The sequence below is a fragment of the Aquila chrysaetos genome, chromosome 8, assembly GCF_900496995.4.
Source record: "Aquila chrysaetos chrysaetos chromosome 8, bAquChr1.4, whole genome shotgun sequence".
NCBI classification, from domain to species: domain Eukaryota; kingdom Metazoa; phylum Chordata; class Aves; order Accipitriformes; family Accipitridae; genus Aquila; species Aquila chrysaetos.
Window position 1 is genome coordinate 46,754,026 of NC_044011.1, and position 25,517 is coordinate 46,779,542.

General features: G+C 52.8%; 3 protein-coding genes across 8 annotated transcripts; 1 reads left to right on the forward strand and 2 right to left on the reverse strand.

Annotated features, from left to right (window-relative positions):
• Positions 1-3: 3 nt before the first annotated feature.
• On the reverse strand, positions 4-1,512 carry LOC115344970. Its single transcript, XM_030023080.2, has 2 exons — positions 1,425-1,512; positions 4-961 (listed from the first exon to the last, which is right to left on the reverse strand). The coding sequence occupies exons 1-2, from the start codon at positions 1,510-1,512 to the stop codon at positions 123-125; spliced, it is 927 nt and encodes a 308-aa protein (XP_029878940.1). The 3' UTR covers positions 4-122.
• On the reverse strand, positions 4-6,979 carry HEPACAM (hepatic and glial cell adhesion molecule). The gene is made up of 7 exons (XM_030023079.2): positions 6,796-6,979; positions 3,723-4,064; positions 3,215-3,496; positions 3,011-3,104; positions 2,349-2,422; positions 2,192-2,262; positions 4-2,094 (listed from the first exon to the last, which is right to left on the reverse strand). Exons 1-7 carry the CDS (start codon positions 6,878-6,880, stop codon positions 1,807-1,809), a joined length of 1,236 nt encoding a protein of 411 aa, XP_029878939.1. The 5' UTR covers positions 6,881-6,979; the 3' UTR covers positions 4-1,806.
• Positions 6,980-8,203: 1,224 nt separating this feature from the next.
• Positions 8,204-25,438, forward strand: CCDC15 (coiled-coil domain containing 15). Of its 6 annotated transcripts, none has more exons than XM_030022640.1 (12): positions 8,204-8,274; positions 8,915-9,112; positions 11,258-11,407; positions 12,281-12,463; positions 13,347-13,451; positions 17,353-17,517; positions 18,736-18,855; positions 20,699-20,802; positions 22,885-23,064; positions 23,137-23,285; positions 23,992-24,161; positions 24,623-25,438. In XM_030022640.1, the coding sequence occupies exons 2-11, from the start codon at positions 8,939-8,941 to the stop codon at positions 24,111-24,113; spliced, it is 1,452 nt and encodes a 483-aa protein (XP_029878500.1). In that variant the 5' UTR covers positions 8,204-8,274; positions 8,915-8,938; the 3' UTR covers positions 24,114-24,161; positions 24,623-25,438. The 6 variants fall into 6 exon arrangements, with proteins under 6 accessions (XP_029878500.1, XP_029878502.1, XP_029878499.1 ...); XM_030022642.1 differs by having other exon boundaries at positions 8,213-8,234; XM_030022639.1 differs by having other exon boundaries at positions 8,216-8,270.
• The last annotated feature ends 79 nt before the right edge of the window (positions 25,439-25,517 follow it).

The window sequence follows — 25,517 nt, forward strand, 5'->3', positions numbered from 1 at the left end:
CGCTAGCCGGGTAGTACGTTTAGTTTATTGGTTAGTAGCGCACCCCGAGCACCTCGGGGTGCCCCGGCACCCACCCTGGGTGCCCTGGGGCCCGGCTTGCTTGGCTGGCCGCTCTCTGGTTTTCATCCTAAACCTATTTCCCGGGAAGGCCTGGGGGAGAGGTGACGGTGGTGCCCCAAAACCGGGGGATTTTCACAGAAAATCCAGGCGCGGCGGTGGGGCAGTGCTCGGGCCGGGGGTTCGAGCCCACGTTTAGGGGACGGTGCAGCCGGGGAGCTGGGGGGAGGAGGGAGCCCCCCGTTTAGGCTGCCTGCATGCGTGCGCGCTTGGGCGAGCTCGCGTGCTAGCATGTCCCCCCGCTCCGTGCAGCGCCGGGCTCCTGTGTGCATGGGCCTGTGTGCTGCGGCGGGTGGGCACGGCGCTCTTGCACACACTGGATGCATGTGTCCTCGCTCAGCGTGCTGTGTGCGTGCTCCCCGCGCGCTCGTGCACGCTCCGTGCACAGTCTTAGCTGCATGCTTCGTGCACGCTCTCTTCACATGTTCCATGCGTGGCCCCTGCAAGCACTGCACACACGCTCTCTCCTCATGCTCTTTGCTCCCTCGCTGCGTGCTCCATGCACGCTCCCGCTGCGTGCTCCATGCATGCCCTGCGCAAATGCTGTGTGGATGCTCGCTTTGCACGCTCCGTGCATGCCCTCTTGCAAGCTTCACGTATGCTCTTTTCTCACACTCCCTGCACGCTCTCACCACACGCTCTGTGCACGCTCTGCACAGACTCTCTTTGCACACTCGTGCTCTCTGCACACTCCATGCACGCTCGGAGAGCACTCCCAATGCTCTCTCGCGAATGCCACGCAGAGTCTTACCTGCACGTTCCATGCACACCCTCTGCACAGTCCATGCACGCTTTCTCCACGTTCTCCACGTGCTCGCTCTCCGCGCAATCCATGCAGTCTTAGCTGCACGCTCCGTGCATGTTCTCTCCACGCCCTCCACACGCTCTCTTGCACACTCTGTGCATGCTCTCTTTGCACGTTGTATGCACGCTCTCTCTGCACACCCTCGTGCATGCCCCCTTGCACCCTCTGTGCACGTTGTCTCTGCGTGTTCCAGGCACACCCTGTCCGCGTGCCCTGGGCACGTCCTTTTGCATGCTTGCTGCATGATCTGTCTGCACACTCCGCGCATGCTCTTTCCACACACTTCGCGCACGGTCTCTCCGCACGCTCGGTCCGTGACATCCCTGCACACACTGTGTACGCTCTCTCTGCACGTTGCGCACATGCCCTCTTGCACGCTCGGTGCACACGCTCTCTGTTCGCTCTCTCTGCATGCTCCCTGCGTGCTAACTCTGCATCCTCTGTGCATGCTCTATCTGCGCATTGCACGCACGCTCACTCTGCACGCTCCATCCATGCCCTCCTGCACGCTCCGTGCACGCTTTCTCTGCACACTGCGTGCATGCCCTCCTGAAGACTCTGTGATTGCTCTCTCTGTGCGCGCCGCGCATGCCCTCTCGCACGCTCCGTGCATGCTCTCGCTGCACTCTGCATGCACGCTCTCTCCCGCACGCTCCCAGCACACCCGCATGCCTTCCGCACGCTCCCTGCACGCTCGTCCCGGCGAGAAAGCCATTAAAGCGACGCCCCAGGAAGACGGGGGACGGAAGAGGGGAGCTCCGGGTGGGATCAATAGCAAATTAGTGACTTTACGCCGAGCTGAACGATGTCCGGTGGCGGGAGCGGGGCCGTGCTGGTGTCCCCACTCGCTCGCCGCCACCGAAGCGCGCACACGTCCCCCTCGCTCAGGCGCTGATCTCCACGGCGTTGGCCTCCTCCTGCTCCCGGATGACGTGGACACCGGCAGTCCGCAGCAGCCGCGGGGCGCCGCGGGAACGTGCCGGCGAACCCGGCGGTGACCTGTGCGTCCGCGTCGAGGCAGGCGAGCGAGCCGGCGAGCGATGGTAACGACGAGTCGAACGCCCCACCGGTCCCGGCGAGCGACCGGCTGCTGGTACTGGCGAGCTGGTGTAACCCGGTTCGACCACGCTGCGGGGTTCGGGTGGCGAATCCTCCTCTGCCTCCGGCGAGTCCTGCCAAAAGCCAAGGGTAGACGAGCGTGCGAAGCGCGCGAGACCTGGTGCCGCCGCGCAAAGCCCGTGCGCTACCGGCGCGCTACCGGCCGCTCACCTTGTCCTTGAGGATGTACAAGGCCACCGGGTTTTTGCGCTCGTGCTCGCCGCTCCGCGGGATGCCCTCGGCTGCGTGGAGGCAAGGTGTCGCTTACCGCACCGGCGGCGTTGGTGTTCCCCAACCCCGCCGCCGCCGCGCCGGGGCCGGCACTCACCCTCGTGCTTCAGGCGTTCCTCGTCCTGCTCGGCGTATTCGGAGGCTGGTTGCGTCTCCGCTTGCCGTTTCTCCCTGGGGAAGGGATGGGGGATTGGGCAGCGCTGGCACTGAGGTGGGGGCAGTGGGGGGACCGCCTGTGGCTCAGCCGGGGAAGGGCCCAGTGTTGCGGTGAGGGAGAGGTGGGATGGAGTGGGATGGGATGGGATGGGATGGAACGGGATGGGACAAGATGGGACAAGATGGACGGGATGGGATGGGATGAGATGGGATGGGATGGGATGGGATGGGATGGGATGGGATGGGATGGGATGGGATGGGAAGGGATGGACAGGAGGCATGGATCAAGGCAGGATGGGATGGGATGGGATGGGATGGGATTGGATGAGATGAGATGAGATGAGATGAGATGAGACGAGACGAGACGAGACGAGACGAGACAAAATGAGATGAGATGACACAGAACAAGGTGAGATGGGAGGGGACAAGATGAGATGGGATGGGATAGGATAGGTCAAGACAGGATGGGATGGGATGAGGTGTGATGTGATGGGACAGGGCAAGATAGGATGGGAAGAGATGAGATGGGATGGGACGGGATGGGACAAGACAGGAGAGGATAAGTGGAACCCCCTATGGCTCCCATGTTACCCCCAGCCGTACTTCTTGGAGGGTTTCCAGCAGGCGCAAACAGTCACCAGGGTGACAAGGAGGAAGATGCCACCCGTGGAGAGGATGATGTAGAGGGAACTCCGGCCTGGGAGAGAGGAATGAGGGGGGATAACCCCCCTCCAAAAAATTTTAGCTGGGAGCATCTGCAACGGATGGCCCGCCCCGGGGGTGTGGGAGGGGGAACAGGTGGCTTACGGTAGACCGTGAGCTTCACGGGGACACTGCGACCATGGCTGATGGGGTTCTCCACCAGGCAGCTGTAGACGTCGTCGTCAGCCATGAGGACGCGGGTGATGGTGAGGATCTTCTGGTCGGGGGAGAGGAGCAGGCGGGAGTCATTGCTCAGGGGCCGCCCGTCCTTCAGCCAGGTGTAGGTGGGTTTGGTGCCATTCTCATGCGAGCAGTTGAGGGTGAAGAACTCGCTGAGCTCCAGCACCGTCGAGGAGGCCACCAGCACTTGTGGCTTCGAGATGGGGACTGCGGGCAAGCAAGGGAATCATGGTGACGCTGTGTCTCGGGGGATTGATGGGCCCAGGGGACGGGAAGGGGGACATCAAAACCCCACTGGGGATGTAGCTTGGCTGCATGGGGTGGTTGAACCCCCAAAATCACCTCCCAGTTCGAGAAAGCCCTCCCAGAAAGTGGTGGGGGAAGACATCCCATGGAGAACGCAGTCTCCACTGGACGTCCTTCTTGCTCTTACTGTCCACAGTGAGGTTGATGGTCTTCTCGCCAGTGAAGGTGTCATCGGTGATGGACACCTCCACCTCGTAAGCGCCTTCATCGGCCAACTGCAAGGGGCTGATAAGCAACGAGCCGTTCTCTAGCACCCGGATGCGGTCACGGTAATCGGGCCGTAGGTTGCCGATGATCTCGGTGCCGATGGACTGGACGACGGTGACGGGTTTGTCACGCTTCAGCTGCCACTTGACCACTGGCTTGTCGGCGCTGGCGCTGGCGTAGCGCACTGACAGCAGCGCCGCTTTGCCCGCTGTGCCGCGGACCAGCGGCGTGGGGCTGGTGATGTTCACCCCCGCCAGTAGACCTTGGGGTGGGGAGAGACAGTTGGGCACCAAGTCTGGGCAGGCTGCCTGGTTCTCCGAGGCTGGAGAAAAAGGGGGAACCCCCTCCCGGAGCTGTGCTGAGCACCCCCAAAATGCATGACCAGCACCGGGATGCCCAAGCACGGTGCAAGCAGGCTGTTTGCATAACCCATTGCAAAGATACATGCATTGCCCTGAAAAGTGCATGGGGGGGGGTGGGAGCCCTCCCGCACTCAGGTCAATGCAACGCTTTGCAAAAATGCATTCATTGCCCCCAAAACTGCAGGGGGATGGGAGCGCTTCTGCACCCAGGTTGATGCGATGCTTTGCAAAAATGCATGCATTGCTCCAAAAACTGCATCAGGGTGGGAGTGCTCCTGCATCCAGGTTGGTGCAACGCTTTGCAAAATGCATGCATAACCCCCAAAAGGTGCATGGGGAGTGGGAGTGCTCCTGCAGCCAGGTTGCTGCAACCAACACTCTGCAAAAATGCATGCATCATCCCCAAAAATGCATTGGGGGTGGGAGTCCTCCTGTTGCTGGGTTGATGCAATACTCTGCAAAAATGCATGCATTGCACCCCAAAATGTGCATGGGGGGTGGGTGCTTTCCTGCACCTGGGTCAATGCAACCCTTTGCAAAAATGCATGCATCACCCCAAAAACTGCATTTGGGGGTGGGAGTGCTCCTGCATCCAGGTTGATGCAACCCTTCGCAAAAACGCATATATCAACCCCCAAAACTGCATGGTGGGGGGGAGAGCTCTCCCATGCCTGGATCAATGCGATGCTTTGCAAAAACACTTGCATCACCCCCAAAAAGTGCATGGAGGGTGAGAGCACTCCTGCAAGTGGGTCGATGCAACGCTTTGCAAAAATGCATACATAGCTCCCCGAAACTGCATCAACGGTGGAAGCACTGCTGCAGCCGGGTTGATGCAAACCTTTGCAAAGATGCATGCATCACCCTCAAAATTGCACGGTGGGTGGGTGGGAGTGCTCCTGTGCCGTGGGTCAATGCAACCCTTTGCAAAAATACATGCATCGCCCCAAAAACTGCATGGGAGGGTGGGAGCACTGCTGCAGCTGGGTTGATGCAATCCTTCGCAAAGATGCATGCATCCGCCCCCCCCCAATTGCATGGGAGTGGGAGCCCTCCTGTGCCTGGGTCAATGCAATCCTTTGCAAAGATGCGTGCATCTCCCCAGAAATTGCAGGGGGGAGGATTTTTGTATCTTACCCCCCAGCCCCGTTGGGTGCTCTGGTCCAGCCAACACCACCCCCCCCTCAATGCAAAACTGCATCACGGGGGGTCGGTGCATGTGCATTGCTCCTCCTTGCTGCTTTTAAGCCAAAAAAGGGCAGGGAAAAAGTGGAAAAAACTGATTCGGAGGGGGGGGACTCCCCAAAACAGCCTCTCTGCCCGCAACACTGTAGCCTCATCCCTCCCCCCCGGCCAGCCCAGGGGTCCCATCCGTGAACCCCCATCTGGATGCCGTCATCCGACGGCGAACAAACCCCATATTGAAGAGGGGGGGAGAGTGGGAAAACCAGCTGGGGAGGGTGAAGCAGGAGCAAGAAAGGCTTTAAACAAGCCCGAAAAGTCATGGGACCTATTGGTATGCAGCAGCCGTCCGTCCGTCCTCCCCGGCAGTGCAGAGCTCGGCCCTGAAAACATGCCCCCACCCGAAAAATTTCAGGGACCCCCATAGGAAAAACCCAGGCATGAGATAGGGATGTGGTTTTTAATGCATCCTTGCACCCCAAGCATCCCCCAAATGCTGCTCTTTAACTGTTTCTTCCCTTTTTTAATGCAGTTGCTGATTTTTTCTTGGCCCCGGGTAATAAATTCGGGAGTTAATTAATAAATCAGGCAATATCCCCATCTCCTACAGCATCCCTGGCTTAGGGATGGAGATCTCCCACCTTTTCTGGCTGCCTTTTGCTGAAAAAAAGGCACCCCAAATCCTCATTTTCCCACTATTTCATGGAATTAATCCCTTTTTCTTTGGAAAAAGGACAGCAGTGGTTTTGGGGTGCCTTGGCTGCAGCCCTGGTGCTTTTTTAGGGTGCAAATCAAAGCTGCTGGCGGGCAAACCCGACTGGCTTTACTTTGCATCCTCAGCTTACCTGGAAGGAAACAGGGCCTCCCCAGGGCTGGTTTTGGGTCCAAAATGTGGTAAAATGGTAAAAAAATCACTGCAGGTGGTTTTCCTGCACTGGGGGACCCGGGATGGGGCAGTTTGGGGTTCGTTGAACACCCAAATGTGGGTATTTAGGGAATAAATGATGGAGGCAACTAGGGTTGCAGGGGGATGGGGCGAATGGGAGCAAACCTAGAAACGGGGTGAAAAATGGGCTTTTTGGGAAAGCTGAAGGATGGGTAAGAAAATATATTTGAGGATGCTGAAAAACGAACAAAAAAAGGGGTTTGGGGGAAGACGAAAAGCTGGGGAGAAGCTTGGGGCGGAGGCGCGGTGCCGGATCCACCCCCCCCAGCAGGACCCGCTTGGCTCTGGAAAAGTGTTTTTCCCAGTTTTTATTCCCAATTTTCCCCCCAGTTTTTCCTCTCCCAAGCAGAGGCGATGCTCGACGGCGCAGCAAACCCCCCCCCCCCCCCCCTTCATGGGGTACTACAACCCTCCTCACTCCCCCACCACATCCTCCATCCAGATACCCCCCAAAACCATGGAAAAATGGGAAAAAAACATGGAAAAATGGGAAACCCCCCTACCTGCATGCAGCGCCAGGAGCCAGGTCACCGGCAGCAAGCAGGGGGGAGCAGGGTGGCCCCGCGGGGCGGCCGGCGCTCCCCACATTTCGGGCAGGCTGGCCCCCCGAATCTCTCCGCTTCCCCACTCCGGGCACGTCCCTCGGCGCTCCCGGCTTGGAGCTCTGCCCGGCTAATTTATTTTTTTTTTTCCCTTTTTTTTTTTTTTGTTCTTTCCTTTCTCAATAGAGCCCTGTGTCCTGGTGGCTTTCGCCTCCCCAGCGGCCTCAAGCTGACATTTATTTTGGGAAAAAACACTCAGATTTGCAATTTTCCCCCCCATTACAACCCCCCATTTCCATGTTTTCCTGGTCCCAAGGAGATTGCTCGAGGTCGGGGGCATCACCCCGTCAAGCCTGGCTAAGGTTTGCCATCCTCTCTGTGGGCAATGCCATGGGATTTAGGGCTCTGAGCATCCCATTAAGTCGAGGGGTTTTTTTTGGGGGGGGGTATTTTGCAAAGCTGGATACCCCCCCCCCAGTGGAGATCCCCCCTCCCTTTTTTTCTCTTCCCAGGCTTTAAAATGAAGCCGCAGTTGCATCCAGGCTTCGTTCCAGCTCCAATGCCAATTAGCGCCGGTTCCCCGGGCATCGCTGAATAGGGCAGCAGGGATGCGGGGCAGGATGCCCGTAGTCGCTTCCCACCCCCCTTTCTGAGACCTGCCAAACTCATCACCCCAGTGAGCCACCCCAAAGAGGCTCCCCGGCCCCAAAAAAGGGGCCAAGGCCTCCAAGCATCCTGCCCCAGCAGGATGGAGCTGCTTTTGGGGGGAAACGGGACACTTTTGGGGGGGGACGTTATGGGGGGATGCTGTGGGGAGGTGTTTTGGGGGGACTTTTTGGGAGGACGCTATAGGGAGATGCTATAAGGAGGGATTGGGGGGGGTGATATAGGGAGATGCTTTGAGGGACTTTTTTGGGGGTCATTAAGGGGAAATGCTATAGGGGGTGGGGAGGTGCTTTGGGGTGATGCTATAGGAGGAGATTTTGGGGGGGGACCCTGTGGGGAGATGTTAAAAGAAGATGCTTTGGGGGGTTCGGGGATGCCATGGGGGACACTATAGGGATATTTTGGGGGGCATTTCAGGGGGATGCTCTGGGGGGTTGTGGAGGGGACACAGAACAGTCACCGCCCCCCCCCTCCGCCCCCGCCGTGTCCTGCCCGCGGCGGGACGCGAACCCGCGTGCTCGGGGACGCGTGGGGGCGGGCCGCTGTGCGGGGGCGGGGCCGGGAGGGGCTGGAGCGAAGCGGGGGCGGGGCCGGGGGGCGGGGTCCGGGGGTCTGGAGCGAGCGGGGGCGGGGCCGGGACGAGCCGGAGGGGCTGGGGCAGTGGGCGGGGCCGGGCGGGGATGTGGGCGGGGCCGGGCGGGGATGTGGGCGGGGCCGGGCGGGCGGAAGTGGCGGTGGGCTTCGAAGCGTCGGCTGAGGCGGAAGTGGCGGTTGGTAGGGTTTGGGGGGGGGTGGGGGTCAGGGTGTTTTGGGGGGGCACGGGAGGGGGGGGGGCAAGGGATGGCGGGGTCCCGGGGAGGGGGGGTGCCTGGGGGGGGGGTGAGGGCTCGGTTTGGGGGTGCCCGTGATTGGGGGGGGGGGGTTGCAGGGGTTGGGGGTGCCCGGAGGGGTGAGGGGGGGGGGGGGTGGGCGGGCAGGGCCTGTGAGGGGGGGTTACGGGGAGATGAAGGTGCAGGAGGTACCAGAGGGTGCCCAAGGGGTGAGGAGATCGGGGGGGGGGGGGCGCGGGGTTGCCTGGTGGGTGAGGGGAGTGTAAGGGGAGGTGAGGGGGGGGGGGTACGGCGGGCTGGCGGGGGGGCCGGTAGGGGATGGGGGTGCAGAGGGGGAGGTATGGGGGGGACTGAGCCGCGAGGGGTTGGGGGTCCCCTGTCGGTATGGGGGGAGAGGACTGCAGGGCTACAGTGGGGTGTCCTGGGCGTTGGGTAACCGGGGGGGTACAGTGGTGTGGGGGGAACAGTGGGGTGCGGTGGGCATGGGGGGCAGGAGATGGGGCCTGGGGTGGGGTGGGGGGCTGCGGGTGCAGGTCGGGGGGCCTTTGGGGGGGGCACGCTCACCTCCTCTGTCCCTTCCCCAGGGCCGAACCCGGCGCGGTGCTGGGATGCTGCCACCCTCGAAGGAGCGGCTCCGGGGGACCGGGGAGCGCCCGGGGGGGCGTCAGGCGAGACCCCCGCGGCAGAGCTGGCGGGTGCTGGCCGAGAGGAACCAGAGCGTGGCCCCCGTGGGGGTCTGGGTGGAGAGTGCCCCAGGGCAGCCGGAGGAGAGCCTGGCCTTTGTGAGTGCTGCTGCGGGGGTCCCGGGCACCATCTGGGCTGATGGGTCTCACCAGGGATGTCTCTAACCCTCCCGAGTTGTGCCAGCAAACCCCACGGGGGCGATGGGAGGCCAAAAACGAGCTTTTTCTCTGTTTGAAGGCAGCCAGGAACACTGCTCCTGAAAAGAATAATTTATTTTAATGGCTTTTAGTGGGGTCAAAAGCTACCGTGGTGTCTGTGCAGCCTGGCGTCCCATTTACACAAGCCCACAGCATCTCTCTGACTTGATTCTCCTCAAATAAACTGCATTTTTGGGGGAGAAACAAATTGGTTTTAAACATCAGTCAGGTGGGGAATCCAGCCAATGCTCTAATCAGAGCCATTGATTGCTTAATTATTCATATTGTGTGCTCTGCACTTTTAATTTTAGCTTTAAGATCTATAAATTTTCAACATATTACTAGAAGCTGCCTTCCAGTGTAGGTAGCACAGCTAAAACTTACCAGGTTTGTGCCCTCCGCCCCCGCAACGTGAGTGTTTTCTCGCTATTCCCGGATACTCCTTGGTTTATCAGCACTGGGTTTGGAGCTCCATGCCATAGCTTTGCATTTGAGGTGCCCGTGCCGTACCCGGCTGACCAGTCCCCCCTGTATCGATGCTGCTCTTCGCCTTCCCGTTCATCTGTAAGGGATGTCGGTGAGCTGAGATTTTATTCCACTTTGCTTATTTAAAAAAAATAAATAGGTCGAATGTTTCTGGGTCTGGAGCCAATATCTGCTGTATCCTGTTAGAAACACTTAAGAAAATCTTTATCGATGCCTATCTCAGGGATTTCTGCTTTGAGGGTTATTATAAGAGGACTAAAAGTGCATTAAATATAGGATGATGAGTTCAGTCCCCTGTAATTAATGTCTAAATGTTACAGAAGCTCCTGCCCTTCTGAGATGATTTATTTCCATATTGTAATTTAAATCCTGAAAGGTTGAGATAATATATGGAAATGAATCATCTCCATATTCCACATAACTTCCACCTCGGCACCGTGAAACTTCTGGGGGAGCCGAACTCTTCCTGACTGCTTCGGGGGGCCTGGGCGCTCCTGGTCCTCCCTGGGTGTGGGGGCTTTCAGGTGCCTTCAGGTGTGGATGAAGGTGCACAGGGTTATTGGAGCTTATTTAATATACTTTTATATGCCAGTGGATCATATTAAAAAATATATATTAATGCCTGCTACATCAGAATTGCTAATGAGGTTGCCAACGGGACATGGAGCAAGCTGTCGATGGCACCGTTTCATGTAGCTCTGGCTTGGTTTCGTCATTAACAGTGCAGATTTCTCCCCGTCTTCGTGCTTGTTTGGTTGTGCTGACCTTGCTTTGCTGCTGGTCACATTCCTGGCAGTCAGTGGGATGTAGGGAGCACCCGATCCAGCGTTTACTAAGTTGAGTCAAGTTCAGACTTGCCCCTTTCCTCCATCCGTTCAGACTCTGATTTTTCTTGCTTTAGGCCATACTGCGGTGACAGCCAGGAGAGCAATACCAGTTTTCTTAAACTGTGGTAGTATCAGGATTGCTTGGCGTAACTTCAAGTGAGAACCTTAAAAAAAAAAAAAAAAAAAAAAAAAACCAAAACCAAACCCACCTGATTGTATTCTTTTTTTTTAGGTCATTGCTTTTAATCTTTTACTTCAGATGGTAAAAAAGTTCTCGGAGCCATAGCTGTGCCTGTGCTGTGCTCTGCAAACTGCTTCCCTGATACGCTTCCAGCCTTGCTCTTGCAGAGCAATAATGGGATTAGAGGCCGGCCCATTCCTTTCTGATCCAGGCTTTGAATGTTTGAGCATCCTTTCATGGGAGCAGGAGCTAGGAGTTGCTGTGTGAGGCTGCCTTATTTTTTCTTTCTGTGTGCATTTGCAGAGAGGTAAAGGAGGAGCTCTGCACGTTCCGTATCTGGCTAGCTAGATGCGATCCAAGCTCATAATAATTCAATAGACATTGTGCAAGCTGTTATTGCACAGATTTAGAAACAAAACATTGTTAAGTTTGCTCTGGATGCTGCTTTCCTGGCTTTTAGATGCAGGTGTTGGAAGGGAAGATGGAATACAAGCTGCTATAATGCTGCAATGTAGCAAAAAATTGTGTGAAATCTGCTTTCACCTCTTGCAGGCTTCAGCATTTCAGGTGGAGGAGGAGCTGAAGGAGCAGCAACGGGAGAAGGCAGCCAGCCTGAGACGCTTCCAGGGAGAGGTGAAGCAGCGGGTGAACCAGCAGGTCAGGATGAGAAGAAAGCAGCAGCTGCAGAAGTCCTACGAAGCAGTAAGCAGATCTCTGTCCCTGCCTTGCCAGGAGTCTTGCAGGAGAAACTCCTCTGAAACCAGTGTAAATCAGACAGAAACCCACTAGACCTCCAGTCAAGGTGTTAATAAGAGAAAAAAGAGGGAACTCGTGGTCATGGCAGACCCCGTGGCTGCAAACAGTGTCGCCTCAAGCGAGGTCAGTGTGACACCTTGGTTCGCTCTGGCACTGAAGGTGCTTTAAGCCCTTTGCCTCCCTGCAGAAAGGTCACTGGCTCTCTTGGGCAGCAGCAGAACAGAGTCCCAGTGCCCTGTGCAGAATTGTGTGGAGTTTAAAAAATAGCCAGGCCAGAGCTGTGAATGATGTGGATGTCTCCTGGCTGCATTTGAAACAAAGCAGCTTATTTCTGCTATCCCTTTTCCAAATAGTTCGCAAGCAACACTTTCACGCTGTCTCCACATTCCCATTTTCCCTGTGGGCTTGTTTTAGGTTATCCTGTGAATATATTTAATCTTTTGTGCTTTCAAACAACTGCCAGGGACACTTGCCAGAAACTCACTGTGGAGCAAGAAGGGAACGCACTGAAATGTCGACAGTTTTGGCTACCCCTGGGGTGTTTGGGCTGTTTCCAGGGCTTGGGAGGCATGGTTGAGTGGGGATGTCCTCACGTAACTCAGCTAGCACCGCTCCAGACTGAAAGCCCGTGGATGCCTTCAGCCCCTGAGAGCCCGCTGGCTCTTTGCGCCCCTCTCAGCGTGGAGAGCAAAAATGTCCATCCGAAGAAATGCCACCAAACTGAGCCAGCAACTCCCGCACAGCACGGGTGATGTCCTGCTAGGTGATGGTTAGAGATTTGCACGTGGCCTTTTAACTCTGGGGTCCGTGTCCTGGCAGGCAGAGAGGGAGAGCTGTGTCGCCATGCAGTACTCGGACTCCGCACTGCGCTTGACGCCCCGGAAGAACACGTGCCTGTTTCGGAGCCACCCCGCGCCTGCCATCTGCGGTCCCGGCGCTCACACCCTCCCAGCACAGCGGCAAGGGATGCAAAGTGAGCCGTTCCAGCGGCAAGCCGCCAAGGTGAGCGGTTCTTCTCCTGCATTTTTCATCCCTACTTCATCATGCCGGATGCTTGTGGTTTGAAATGAAGAACAGGCGGTGTTTCTTTTTCTTTTACAACGCATCCCTAATATTTGTTTTTAATGTTGAATGAAACATTGGCTTACATTTTCACTCTGGTTTACTGACTATTGTTGTACTCCTCCATAGCACTCATCAGAGCATCAAAACGGGTAGTAGATGTCTTCTTGGAGGATGCTGTGGTTGAACTTGCCCCGCTGCTTGTAGATACCGTGAATTTTCCCTCTGCGCACAGGGACTTGTTGCTGTGCAGGCGTGTCGTGTCGGAGAGGTGGCACTAGGTGGTGCCACCTCATTGCAGCTTGTCTCCTGCAGACTGGGAGTATGGGATCGCGAAATCTTGGAAAACCTGCCTTTAGGGACTGTTTTAAGCTTTTTTTTAATAGTGATGCGTATGCTGCATTTGGCATTTTATAGAGCACGTGTGTTCACCTAGGAGCTGGAGTTATTCTGGTTGAAGTACCACTTCCCTAGGGGTGGAGAATCCCTTCTGCCTGGACACTGGCCAGTCGGGACAATCAGGGATCTGGGACTTCTGGCATCTCAGCAAAGTGATTTGGGAGCAGATGAGCTGTAACCAAGCCCTCTACCTTGCCTGGATCAGGATTTCAGTGCATTGGGGCAGCTCTGAAAGACACCTTGGGTTGCAGGTTACCTTATACCTATTTGTGAAGCTAAGCGTGTGTTGAGTTGCACTCCCTTGATGAAGGACCTCGGCTGGAGCGGGGTACGTTAGGAGATCTGTTCTGTGCAGCTAAACTTGGTGGAAGGCAGCTAGTGACCGCTTCTTTCATCTTGTCTTTACCTTCCCTCTTCATGGCAGCTTAGCAAAACCATGAAGCAAGTTCGGCGCAGGCTGGCGTCCTGCAAAACCGTGCCCCAAGGAGCGGGTCCCCCCGAACTCCCCGGCGGCATCTGGAGGCAAGAGGTGAGTGAGGGGTGCCTGGGGTAGGGTAAGAGGAATTACCTTGCAAACTGGTGAAGGTCTGGCTCTAATTAGCAAAGCCAAAGTGTAGTTCAGTGAGTTTCTCCAGAATTGAAACAAACTGGGCTTTTGTGACCCACCTGATGATTAGCCTGTGGCTTTTGGTGGCCTGAGGGTTCTGTCCATCTGTTCTTCCTGCCTTTCAGAGAAGACAGCAGGATAAAGTGGGTGAAAACCTCTCTGTTTGCAGAGACTAATAAGAGAGAAACTAGGAAACAAGAATTTGAAAAAGATTTTTTTAAAGGCTGAGATTGTGATCTGGGTATCTGGGAAGAATGTGATGATCAGCCCTCCCCTTAGGTGCCTTTATTTTCTTCAATAAACCTTAACAACTCTTTCCCTTGCATCAATCCCTTGTTTCATGTGGGTGGCAAAGATCTGGAGGGTTTTCCTCACCCAGTGCTGGCTTCTGGTAGAGAATTGTTGGCACGCATCCGCTTTCCTCAAAGCGGAGCATAGGACCCACGTAGGGAGGTCAGTCCCAAGTGCCTCACCTTTTGTTCTGTTGAATTTCATCCTGCTTTTGTCACTCTGGTTCTCAAGAACAGCTTTGTATTGCAGCTATTATCCTGGTTTCTATGCCAACACCTTTCTTAAACTGACGTACTTTGTCCATCCTGGAGAACACCAGCAGCAACCCCACCTGGTATTTTGTCTTACTGCCTCCTGCGGAGCCAGTTTCCTGCCCGTCTTGCAGTTCTTCATTCCCATCTCTTTCTTGGGTTCATCAAAGGTGAAGTAGATCTTGGCTGGCTGTTATCTAGAAAATACCTTTTATATAAGGGCTGGTCCGGCTCTTCCTCCTCTGTGTGCTGTTGGATTTCTCTTCAAGGAAGTCAGCTTTGTGAACAAGAGTTACAGAAACAGTGTAATTATGGGCTCGAAAACCTCGTTATCCATTTCCAACACTAAACATACCTTCTGTTTAAGTCCTCGATGCATTGAGGCTGCTCAGCAAGATGGAGTGATTCATTACTTTGCTATTAGCAGCACTAAAGCTGTGCATGAATAATACAGCTGCTGCCCCTGCAAGCCAGGGGGTTACAGAGGTAGCAAGTAGGATGCGTGGGAGTCCCGTGGCGAGTCATCCACAGCAGTGAGAAACAAGGCTGGGAGGGATCGGAGGCCATCCTCCCACCTGAACCTTACTGCAGCTACAGTTAATCTATGCTCTCTTCAAACCTCTGGCAAGGAGGATTTAACAGTTTCCCTAAGCAATTTATTCCAGGAGGGATATATTGATTTATTGCGTTACTCTGTTTTATTACTCCAATATAGTAGAGGGAAAAAAAAGCTCTAATATTAATCTGACTCTTTCTCCCTGTCTGAAGGTTTGCCATGTTCACAGCTAGGCAGGACAGCAGCTTGTTCCCTTCTCTTCAGATGCAAAAGGCTGGCATGGATTTAACCACCCTGGTAATTGCTGCCATAGTGCACTGCCTTGCCCTTTGCCATAGTGCACTGCCTTGCCCTTTGCTTTTGTCCACGTAGAATTTTCTTGTGCTGTCTATTCCAGCTGATTTCTCTGGTTTGAACTCAAGCATTTTTAGCCTGTTCTCAAATACTTCTGCAACTTCAAGTGGCTTGGGTGGGGTCTAAATGTAATCAAGATGCTTCTTTCTTCTGTCATCCAGGCCAATAATGAAATTATCAAGGAGAGCCCACCTAGTTCTTACTCTATTTTTGTGCAGTGAACTTCTGAGACTGAATCTGGGTAGTGTTTTTAATCAGTATTACACCTCCCAAGTAACAGTTTCACCTAACAGATATTTCTTCACACAAGTGTTGAATTAGGCCATGTCAAAAGCTAAGCTAAAATCGAGATGTCTTCTGCTGTGCTTTGCCTGAGGCCTCTTTCTCCTATTGCAGGAGAAATTCAAACCAGCTAGACGTGACTTGCTCTTGACAAATTTATGCCGGTTGCTGCTTATCTTGTTTTCTAGCAGCTTACAGGCAGTTTGCAAGGTGATTTCCTCTTGTTTTTCCAAAAGTCAGGCAGTTAAACTCCTGAGGCTAAAATCTTCTTAGTATTTCCTTTTCCCTCCTTTATTTAAAGATAGATGCTCATTGTGCCCTTTTCTGATAATCTGGACCTGCACAGATTTCGGGGAGAGTCTTGGGGAGACGACTGTTAGCAGCTTGTCTGCCACTCCTGGCAGTAATCCAGGTCAGGTCCTGCTTGCTTAAAAACCTCGGCTTCTAGGAATAATCTGACCTTTTCTTCCCAATAATAATAATCCAGGATTTTTCTTGCTGCTGCTATTAGCTCAGAGCAAGCCTTTGGCTGAACATCAATGCCTAGAAGCATAAAACACTGTTGTTCTTGGTGTCCTCTGATAGCTGTCCTTCTTGAGTAGCGAGTCCTTTAGTCTCTCTTACTAAAGCCTGACTTGTTGCCTTGATCCCTCTTGTTTTACTTACAGCTTTGGGCTTTCTGGCACTTGTTTTGTTTTTTTGTCCCCGTGTGCTTGTGTTGTCTCTTGCGTGATTCCTTCAGTAATCTGACCCGTGCTCCACTTCCGCTGTGCTCGCATGGATCGCAGGCACAAGAAGAGCTTGGGATTTAGCCAGGGTTGTCTCGCACTGCACTGCTTGACTTTCCACTCTAGCTGGGTAGTTTGCATTTGCTCAGTTGAAAGCAACTGTTGCTTCTCCTTGAGTCCTGTTTTCCGCGTTTTTCTTTTTTTTTCTCCTTCTTCCCTCTAAGGAGTTGCATTTCCTGCGATCAATTATCCACGTTGCCAAAATCGTTGCTCTTCGTCTCTCCCAGAGATTTCTTTCCAGGTCAAAAACATTCAAAGAGTTTCCTCCCTGCTTTCCCAAGCAGATACCTAGGCAGTAATTGCATGGAAATTACCTGTCCGGTGTTTCAGATGATCCTGTTCACCAAATCTTCAGCCGCTTTGCCTTAGGGTTTTGTAGACTCCCGTAGGTCCCCAGCATTACAGCACCCAAATTCTTTTCCCCAACAGATCGTTCCCCAAAGTTGGGGTTTTTTTTCCACAGTTTCATTTCCTTCTACCTTCAGGGCTTCAGAACATCCATACAAAGCAATAACTGTTCCTCTCTATTCCCTTGTCCTCACTGAAGCAGCTCTTCTGTGTTGTGTTTCTGTCATGACAGGGTTGATAGAGTAATTCCTATGCCTATTAAATAATTTCGTGTTCAGACTAACTCTGGGCTTTCCCCCATCCTTCCTGTATTGCAGAAGAGCCATCTCAAGGGTTCCCTGGTGTGACCTGCTCTCCTCCTGTTGATCCATCCTCTCCCTCAGTCAGCAGTCCCACACTTCCCTTCCTAGCATGCTGAAGGGACAGCAAGGCAGGAAAAAAAAAAAAAAAATCCTGGCTCTGAGCTTGCTTCTGGCATTTTGATTTTTTTAGTTTGCGGGAAACAATCTGCTGCCTCTCAAAATATTGTTAATTGGCACCAGGGAGCCTGCCCACTTCCCATCTGAAGGAGTACACTACGTACTCATACTCCAGTGTCACTCCAGAGATCCCACCACCCCCCAACTCCTTGCAGTTGCAAAACAGTGCCTGGAGAGGTCTTTTCCTTGTCTTTCCTTCACCCTGCACACATCTGTCCCTCTGTTTCTGTGGTTGGTGAGTAGGTAGTCACGAGTTACCCTGCTAAATTCAGATTTTTCTGGCTCTCGTGCCCTGCAGTGATGCTTGAACACGTCGCATTGTTGCTCGCCAGATCTCAACTGACTCTACAGAATAAGCGCCCTCGGGTTAAAGCTACTTCTTACCCGTGCACGAGGATGTTGAATTTGCCCTCAGCACCAAAGCAGCCACATTTGAATTCCAGATTTACACTCGTCTCCTCCCTTCTTCTCCAGAAACCAGAGTCTTGCAAGACAGCCATGGTGCCCACAGAAGATGAGAGTGAGGAACTGCTTCTGGCGGGACATCATGATCTGCCAGCTGAGCTGCAAGACCAGGGGACAGCCCTGCATCAGGCCGAGCAAGATGATGACTTCTACATCAAAATTGAATTTGAAAAAGTAAGACTCATATGGGGCTGAGCCAGTTGGTCTTAAGAGGTTCAAATCGTTGGGATTTGGGTTTATTTCAGCAGAGTCGGTGAGGCTGCTGTTGTAGTAGAGCAGTTGCTCCCTCAGGCCTGGTTAACTCTTAAGCCTACTGTTGTCAAAACAGGCTCGAGAGCAGTGTCAAAGCTAAGTGAGATTGGCGGCTTCTGTTTCACTGTTTCATCTTACAGCTGTGGCTTCAAAAGGGGTTTTATTTGTGCTTGCCTCGTGATGCCAGTTGGCTGGTGCTCAGCGGAAATCTGAAACTGAGTGTGTGCAATTGCATCGTACGCTTAACCAAACTCCAGATTGCGGCTGGCGGGACCTGCAGCTGCCTCTGGTCCGGCTGCCCTGCTTGGAGGCAGCAGCGGGGTGGAAGAGCTGTGGGTGGTGCATCAAATCAGCTGGAAACCTCCTAGAAAAGAGGGGGAAAAAAAAAAAAAAAAAAAGAGCTTTGCATCAGGGGAATGAGCTGGCTGTGACAATTCCTGTGCCTTGGACTGGTGAAACACCTCCCTTAGATGTAGCCTGAATCTGTCTGCTTGTGAGGACTGAGCTAATGTATTTATCGATTCTTCTTTTGTTTTCAGGCAGACTTTCATTAAGCATCTGAGGTGTTGAAACGTTTTGCCCTGATTACCTGGAGTAGTTAGCAAATACTTTACAGCTGTAGCAGCATGTGCCCAACCTTAGCTGGTGATTAGTCCAGGTAGGAGCAGAAATACTGGCTTGACAAATATTGAGCCGAGGGAAGAAGGTGGAGCTTTACGCTGAGGTTTTGGGAGACGTTGGCTGTTGAATTCCCCTGACGCTTTTGTTATTTTTATTATTGTTATTTATATTATTGTTATTTTTTTTGCACTTCAAGAAGTTTTAATGGAAGTTTGGGAAGGAGAAGTGTGAATCCGTATTTAAACTAAACCAGAAACCTCCTCCCAGGGTATCTTTAGAGGTGTTTTGACAAAGCTTTGGTCCTCAGGCTCCTGCATGGAGATGTTGCACATGTCCGTCCTGTCTATAGTCAACCTATATCCCCCCAAAAAAGCACAGCTCATAGGTAGGTTACCTTTTGAGGACTGTAGGGATCATGCCTACATGAGAACCCACCTCCAGCAAGGAGTATTTTGTGGAATGTAGATGAGAAACTTGACCGTAAAGGTGCTGATGCTGCTCTCTTACATTATCTTCCAGTTCTGTGATGGATCGGTGAAGGACTCAAGCTTGCCTGAGTCTCCTCAGAGGCTGCACACCGATTACCAAGCTCCCCTCGTACTCTGGGCTGGTGCAGACCAAGAGGAAACCAAGAAGCAGGTTTGTCCGCTGGAGCCAAGTCCTCATTGTTTCATCTCCATTTCAGGACTGAAACGTATTGAGCATAGGGGATACTGCTAGCTCAGATAAGAAGCCTCAAGAGCAGCCTTAATGTATGAAGCATCTGCTAGTTTATAAGTTTGTCAGCGTTGATGGTGTCTCAGGTCTTGGGCAAACATACTGTGTTCTTTCTTAACATCCATCGTGACCATAAGTGCAGTCATTATGTGCTCCTCCCGCAAAATCTGGGATCTGAATAACATCGAAGGGTTGGAGGAGCAACGGGCTTTGTTCATTTTGCCTGGCAAAACAAAGGTGTCGCTTTCTGTAGTTGCATGGAGAGAGAGAGAACCTGCCAAAAATGCTTTAAAAAAAAAAAAAAAAAAAAAAAAAGAACAAGCCCCACTTTATCTTGTTTGGGTATAAGGCTGGGAATGTAAGGTTTCTAACATATCAGCACCTAACAGGCATCGGGATGGTAGCTTTCAAGCACAGGCTGCAGACCTGTTGCTGAGTGTCTGATTTAACAACGAGAGCTTACCAGCCTGCGTCCAGGACAGTTTGGCTCGTGCTAGTCTAGGTGATACAAAGAGATGATGTTTCTCTTGGATGCCTAAAGGAAGTGACTTTTATTTTCCTGCTTCCTTCTGACATGAAGAGGAACACTTCCCTCTTCTTTTGTCGGCTTTCTTGAAGCTTACAGCGTAAAACTTGAAAGGACTTTGAAAGAGTTGTATTTTTTTGTTGTTGTTTCTTACATGCATTTTTCCAACAAGCTGATCCAAAATCCACTTGTGGTTTCTAGACGGTGTGACAGCAGCTGGGGCTTGTCAGGCTGCTCCTTCCCCCAGCAGTTCCCTCTGCCCCTTGTTTTTTATCTCTGTGGCTCTGCTCCACCCTGAGATAACTGGTTTTGCAGCACTCTCTTCTGTCTGGGTTTTTTCCATCCAGCTTTGTCCACTTTCAGCCTGGTGATCTCTCCTGCTCCTTTATCTCCAGCTGTGCAGGGCTCTCTCTGCTGGGCGAGATGGACAAACTCAGCCCAGAACTCCTGGCGTTGGTGAGGAAAAACCCACGCCTTAAACTTTTTGGCATCATGGAGCTCAAACTAGCTGTGTACCGACCAATTCCCATGTGGGTGGGAGGGCTTTTGGTGTGAGCTTTAGCCAGGAGGTTTCCCTCCCCTTGCTGCATCAGTAGAGTTAAGCCAAAGCCCAGACATGAAACCTCTTCATGAGCTTAGATCCTGCAGGGCTCTTGGATTCCTGAACCACAGGACTCCCTCCTCTGTGGGATTTCTTTCCTGCAGGGCTCTTGGATTTGTCTCAGCAATGACTGCCACCTCTGTGGTTCTCCTGCATGTAGTGGGTCCAGCTCGGTGTTGTATGTTCATTTTTTTTGGAGATACAGGCTTCCAGTGAACCACAGAGGACCACTGGTCCTCAGGTGGATTGAAATTCTTGGACCGTAGCTTGTAGCGCTCTGGGGAAGTGGGTTGAAGTGGGAACCAGCTCTTTTACCCCCAGGGAAGTGAGAGTTTAGGAATTTGTCAGATGACAGAGCTTCCATCCACAGGGAGGTTCAGTCGAGGGATGCTGATACAAAGCTCTCTGATGCTCCGAGACATCTTGGTCCTCCTCTCCTAGCTAACCACGGTCTCTCCAGTTTCTCAGTCCTGGGGCATGTGCACTAGGAGATGTTTGAGGATCTCTTGGGGAAGGAGCAAGGTTTCTAACCTGATAGATGTGCACTCTAGAAATCAAGCTGGGCGCTGATATCACTCAATATCAATCCCAGCCTGTCCCCAGCTGTCCTTCTCAAAGGCGCCTCTTCTTTCCCGCAGCGTCAGTATGAGTACCTGAGATACAGGCGCCTCTTCATGAACATCGAGCGAGAGCAAGTGAAGGAACAGCAGAGGCAGAAAGAGAGGCAGAAGAGAATCACCGAGTGAGTATGTGCGGATGAGCGCCAGTGTCTTGGCGTCACCTCCTTCATCGCAGGCAGGGCCGCCCTTAAGGCTGGAAAGGTCTTGTGTGCTTGTCTGGTGTGAACCAGGCAACGGGATTTTGGAAAGCACTTCTGCAGCCCAAATGGATGGATTGAAAAGGCCGCTTTATCAACTTTTTAAAAAGCGGAGAGTATGTTTCAAGAAGCTCCGCAATACCAATGCCAGTTATAAAGCCTGAGTTACCTCCTGGGTTTAGTTTAGCGCCCAATCTGTTAACCCTGGGGTGGGATTCATTCGACCAACCCCCACCAAGAGACACCCTTGGGCCATGTCGAGTCCTTCAGAGGTGCTCAGCGCTTCTCTATCTACTTTGTGAGTCCCCTGCAGCTTGGATAGGAGTTGGGAACCAAAACATCAGGCTGGGAGAGTTGCATGCAGCTCACCAAACCGTGACTCTTGGGAACGGATCCCAAGCCCCTGTGCTACAGTCCATGTTTAGAAACTTTGGGGTGAGGTCACATCATTGTTGTTAAACTGATCTTATCTCTGGGGTTTTTAATATCAGACCCTTCACCCTCACAACTGTAAATGTATATAGTGTATTAAAAAGATTTCCCAGCATTTGTTCCAGAGTTGAAAAGTCGGTATCTGTGTAAAAGTATCAGTACTCATTTTGGTAGTTTAGTCATCTTCTCCCTTTTAAGGCGTTCGTTAAGGAGGAGCTCTGCAAATTCACACCAGAATAGGAAAGAGACTCTAGGGGTTTTTTTTGTCTCTGCCTTGCTCGAAAATAAAACGATGTAGCTCTGACCATCTTGGTCTCTAACGCCTGCTCTGCAGTGGGCAGGTTTTGTGGGAGCAGGACAGGCACCTGAGGGCAGGATTTTCATGGTCACTTTTTGGAGAGAAATTGCCAGTCTAAAGAAATGCTCCTCCAGCCACATTCCTGATGTATAAATTGGCACTCGGGAGCTTCGGAGACCTTTTCCTGCCCTGCAAGTGCTGGCGAGACACCAGGGATTTCCTAGTTAGTGTGATATCTTTTTATTATGTTTTTTTTTACCCCTGGTTGCAGGGGCGCTGCTAGAGCCGCAAGCTGCTCGGAGCGTATGTGGAAAAGGGCTGGTTTTGTAATTACTTAGCGTAAAGCCTTAAGTCGGCCTTGGCCTTAGTTTCTGTAGCAGAAGATTTATGGTGGGGTAGTTAAGGCTCTATTACCACTTCATTTAAAAAACATTTTGGAGTTTATAACCTGACTAGAGAAGTTTGGCTTCAGCACGTTCCTTCTGGATGTAAAGATTTGACCCCCCAAATGGAGTAACATCCGAAACGTCTTGTTCGATTACGCTTTCTCCCCCTGGCTTCTACCCAGCCTTGATTTTTTTTTTTTTTTTTTTTTTTTAAAATTCCTTTTGGCAGTGATCAGCCTGTAACATGTTATTGCATTTGGTACTCATCAGTGGGAATAAAATGGCAGATGCTTCAGTTTAAAGTCTTTGTGCTTTGTAATTGCCGCTTGTCAAGGGAACGTGCTTTGCGTTTGGTGTGACTTATACAACCCAGATTCCACTGAAAGGACTGGAGTGTCGTGTAGGCGCAAGGGCGATTGAGGAGATAGAGGAAGATTTGATTAAAATGCTTCTTAAAGCCTATTTTGGAGTAGGTGTGGGATCCTTGGAGCTTCTCTGCTGTACCCAGCACTCTTCTACAGCCCTGTTACGCTCCCCGTCCCAGATCCAAGCTGCCCCCTAATCAGAAGAAGTCCGAAGTGGGCAAGCTGAGCTGTTGGCCCTTCCTGGTGGATCTAAAAGAGCCCAGGCACCGCTCTTGGTTTCAGAAGGACAGAAGAGCAGCTCTTTTGGGGAACTGCCGGTGGCACTTCTTAAATGGAGCATGTGTGAATGTGATGCGGGAGGGAGCTGGAAGGAGAAGTCCACGATGGTGAGAAGACCAGTGCCAGGCAGGAGGAGGTCAAGGCAGGATCATCTAGATCCCCTTGCCCTGAGCTTACAACCAGGGGCTGGCAGGGAACGGAGTTTGGGATGGAGAAGCTCCTTCTCTAAGCATGTGTGTGCCTGCAGGATTAAGAGCAAGAAGGAGAACCAGCGCCGGGTGGAGGAGCAGAGGATGCAGGAGACGGCCGAGCAGCAAGAACCCTCCCCGGGAGAGGGAGCCTGCGAAACCCTGGCCCAGCTTAAACTGGAAGAGAGGAGAGCGAAGAAAGTTAAAGAAAAACAGCAGCGAAATAAGGAGTACGCGAGGTACGGCTGGATCCCCTCTCCTTGTGCAGAGCCGGGTGTTACTGGCAAAGGTGACTATTTTATCCCTTGCAGGTACATCGAAGCTCTAAGATCCCAGATGAGGGAGAAGATAAAACTGTATAACATCGACTTGCCCCCGCTGTGCTCCTGCGGGTCTGATTTCTGGGACTCCCACCCAGATACCTGTGCCAACAACTGCATCTTCTACAAAAACCACAAAGGTAGGAGCTTCTGCTTCTGGAGAGGAGGCACTAGACCTGGATCTCTGATTATATAGGCGAAATCAAACGTGGCTAGATGTTTCCGTGGTCCTGGGCTGCTGTGTAGAGATGCTCCTACAAATATACTCCTGAGAGGGCAAGTCAGGTGCTCTGCTGCTTGTTTCTAACTCAACCTTTTCCTCTGTCCCTTCAGGGAGCTTAGTGGCATCCTCAGCAAAGCACCAGCCTCTATAAAGTGTTAAATAATGCTGCTGTAATACATATGTACGTTGATAGGGGGGAAACCATAAGGAAAACGCTGCAAAACAGGCTCGTTAGGGGCACAGAAAACCTCTTTGCCTTAAATCTTCTGCTGGGAGGATGCATGAAGGTGGTGGAAGTTGTCTTTGTTAGGTGACGGTTTGCTCTGATCTTGAGTACAGCTTGGAAAAATACCTGGCTGAGCAACTGGGAGTCATCTTCTAGGGGGAAAAAAATAGAGAAATTGGGGCTTTACAAAAAAATCTTTAGCTTTCCTGCTTTGGCTTGCATACTGCTTCATACTCAGGACCATGCAGAGTGTGCAGACAAGCATGTGGAAAACTACAGCATGTCTATTTATCTTCTCTCTCTGCTTTACAGTAAAAGGCTGAAGCTGAGCCCAGTTTTGGGCTGTAAGTGAAACTCTCATCTCTTAATGCTTCTTCTTTCTCCCCTTCCTGCTCAGCCTACAGCCACGCTCTGCAGTCAGTCGTCTCGTCCTGCGACCCCGCGGACGGGAGCCCCTCGGTGAGGCTGCAGCTCCGAGACCTGGCCGCTCTCTGCGCTCGCTCGGGGAAACATCTGTGACGAGGGCAGCCGCGTCCCCCGTCCCCCCGGTGTATTTTGGCAACTGTTGTAAGTAGAGAGCAGGGCTGTGCCCTGTCCTGCCTGCTCCTGCCTGTCCCTCCGCTCCATCTGGCAGGACCGCGCCTTTGCTGTCCTACTCCTGGGGCTCAGGTTTAAGCTGCATCTCTCCCATTTTGCTCCGTGTGCGTGTTCTGCCGGACCGGGAGCGTGGGGCGATGGTCGGTGCGAAGGAGCTGATTGCTCCGCGGGGTTGGTTTAGAGGGAGGCACTTGAATTCTGGCATTCAGTTGCGAAATAAACTGTTTGCAATTGTTGTTTGTCTCATTAGGAGTGTGAAATGAGAAATGAGGTGCCTGGGGTCAATATCTCTTAGGGTGAGAAACCCTTGTGGTTTCTAACCTCTTCCTTCCCGCTCCCCTTCTCTCCATTGCCGTGTCGCTCCCGCCAGCCCCTACCTCTCGGGTCACGGTCCAGAGCCAGGTATTTATTGCTCCTTCGCTTTCTTCCAGGTGAGGACCTCTCCTCCACTAAGGCCACCTTGACCCATGCTCCCACAGCCTCTATTTTGCTCCGGAAAGGAGCTTTTTCCTAGGAAAAATCTGTATTTAGCCTCCAGGTCAGTGACTACTGTGCTGCTTCAGCCCCTCGGCAGGGGTTGCTGGACCAAGATCATTTTTACCAAAAATTACACTGGTGGGGTAACATGGTCCTGCTTGGAGGTTGCACCATAACCTGTCATTAATATTTACTGCTTGCCAGCTGCCCTCCCGTCACCTCTCCAATATTAACCACAGCAGGAAGGATGGGCGGCCAAGCGTGCCGGATTATTTCTTTTGCCTGTTACCATCCCGCCGGGTGCGAAGCAAACCCACGACCCCGGTCCAGAGGTAGCATGGAGGTGCCGAGCCAGGGGATGCTCCTCCGTTCCCCCTGGAGAATCATTCACCAACTTATTTGTGGCGGCTGGTGCTATTTATTAACCGCTATTTGCGTCAGGGGAAGACACCGTGGACCTAATAAGGGGTGTTGAGGTGGATCTGTGAAGGGCAGGATCTGGCCCGGGAGGTTTTTGCATGTGCCGGGGCTGGGGAAACAAAGGGCTAAAGCTGCAAATGTGTGTTTTAACTGATTTCAGGGCAGGGCTTTGTGCTGGGGCAGCTGAGGACAAGCGTTTCCTTGGCAAGTCCCCAAGCCCTTGCTCGCACCCTGGGGACCCCTGTTTCCAGCTCTCTGAAGGGGTCGGAGCGGCTCCCGAAGGGCGGTGGGGTGGTTCGGGGCTTAGTTCAAAGGAATGATGGTTAAATAAAGCCCTTGCTGCTCCTCGACCTCACGATCTGGCTCTTGCTTGAGTCTGTAAATGGGATCCTTTGAGAGTGGGGGTGGGGGAGAATTTCTCCTGGTGTG

Coding starts and splice junctions, on each gene's coding strand:
- CCDC15 (XM_030022637.1), top strand. CDS start 8,504: ATGAAGGTGCAGGAGGTACCAGAGGGTGCCCAAGGG. Junction 12,464..13,346: donor TCCAGCGGCAAGCCGCCAAG/GTGAGCGGTTCT, acceptor TCTTCATGGCAG/CTTAGCAAAACCATGAAGCA. Junction 20,803..22,884: donor AGGCAGAAGAGAATCACCGA/GTGAGTATGTGC, acceptor GTGTGCCTGCAG/GATTAAGAGCAAGAAGGAGA.
- LOC115344970 (XM_030023080.2), bottom strand. CDS start 1,512: ATGCGCGGCGCGCACAGAGAGAGCAATCACAGAGTCTTCAGGAGGGCA. Junction 962..1,424: donor AGCGTGCACGGAGCGTGCAG/GAGGGCATGGAT, acceptor CGGAGCGTGCAG/CTAAGACTGCATGGATTGCG.
- HEPACAM (XM_030023079.2), bottom strand. CDS start 6,880: ATGTGGGGAGCGCCGGCCGCCCCGCGGGGCCACCCTGCTCCCCCCTGC. Junction 4,065..6,795: donor GCTCCTGGCGCTGCATGCAG/GTAGGGGGGTTT, acceptor CCCCACCCCAAG/GTCTACTGGCGGGGGTGAAC. Junction 3,105..3,214: donor CGTGAAGCTCACGGTCTACC/GTAAGCCACCTG, acceptor CCTCTCTCCCAG/GCCGGAGTTCCCTCTACATC.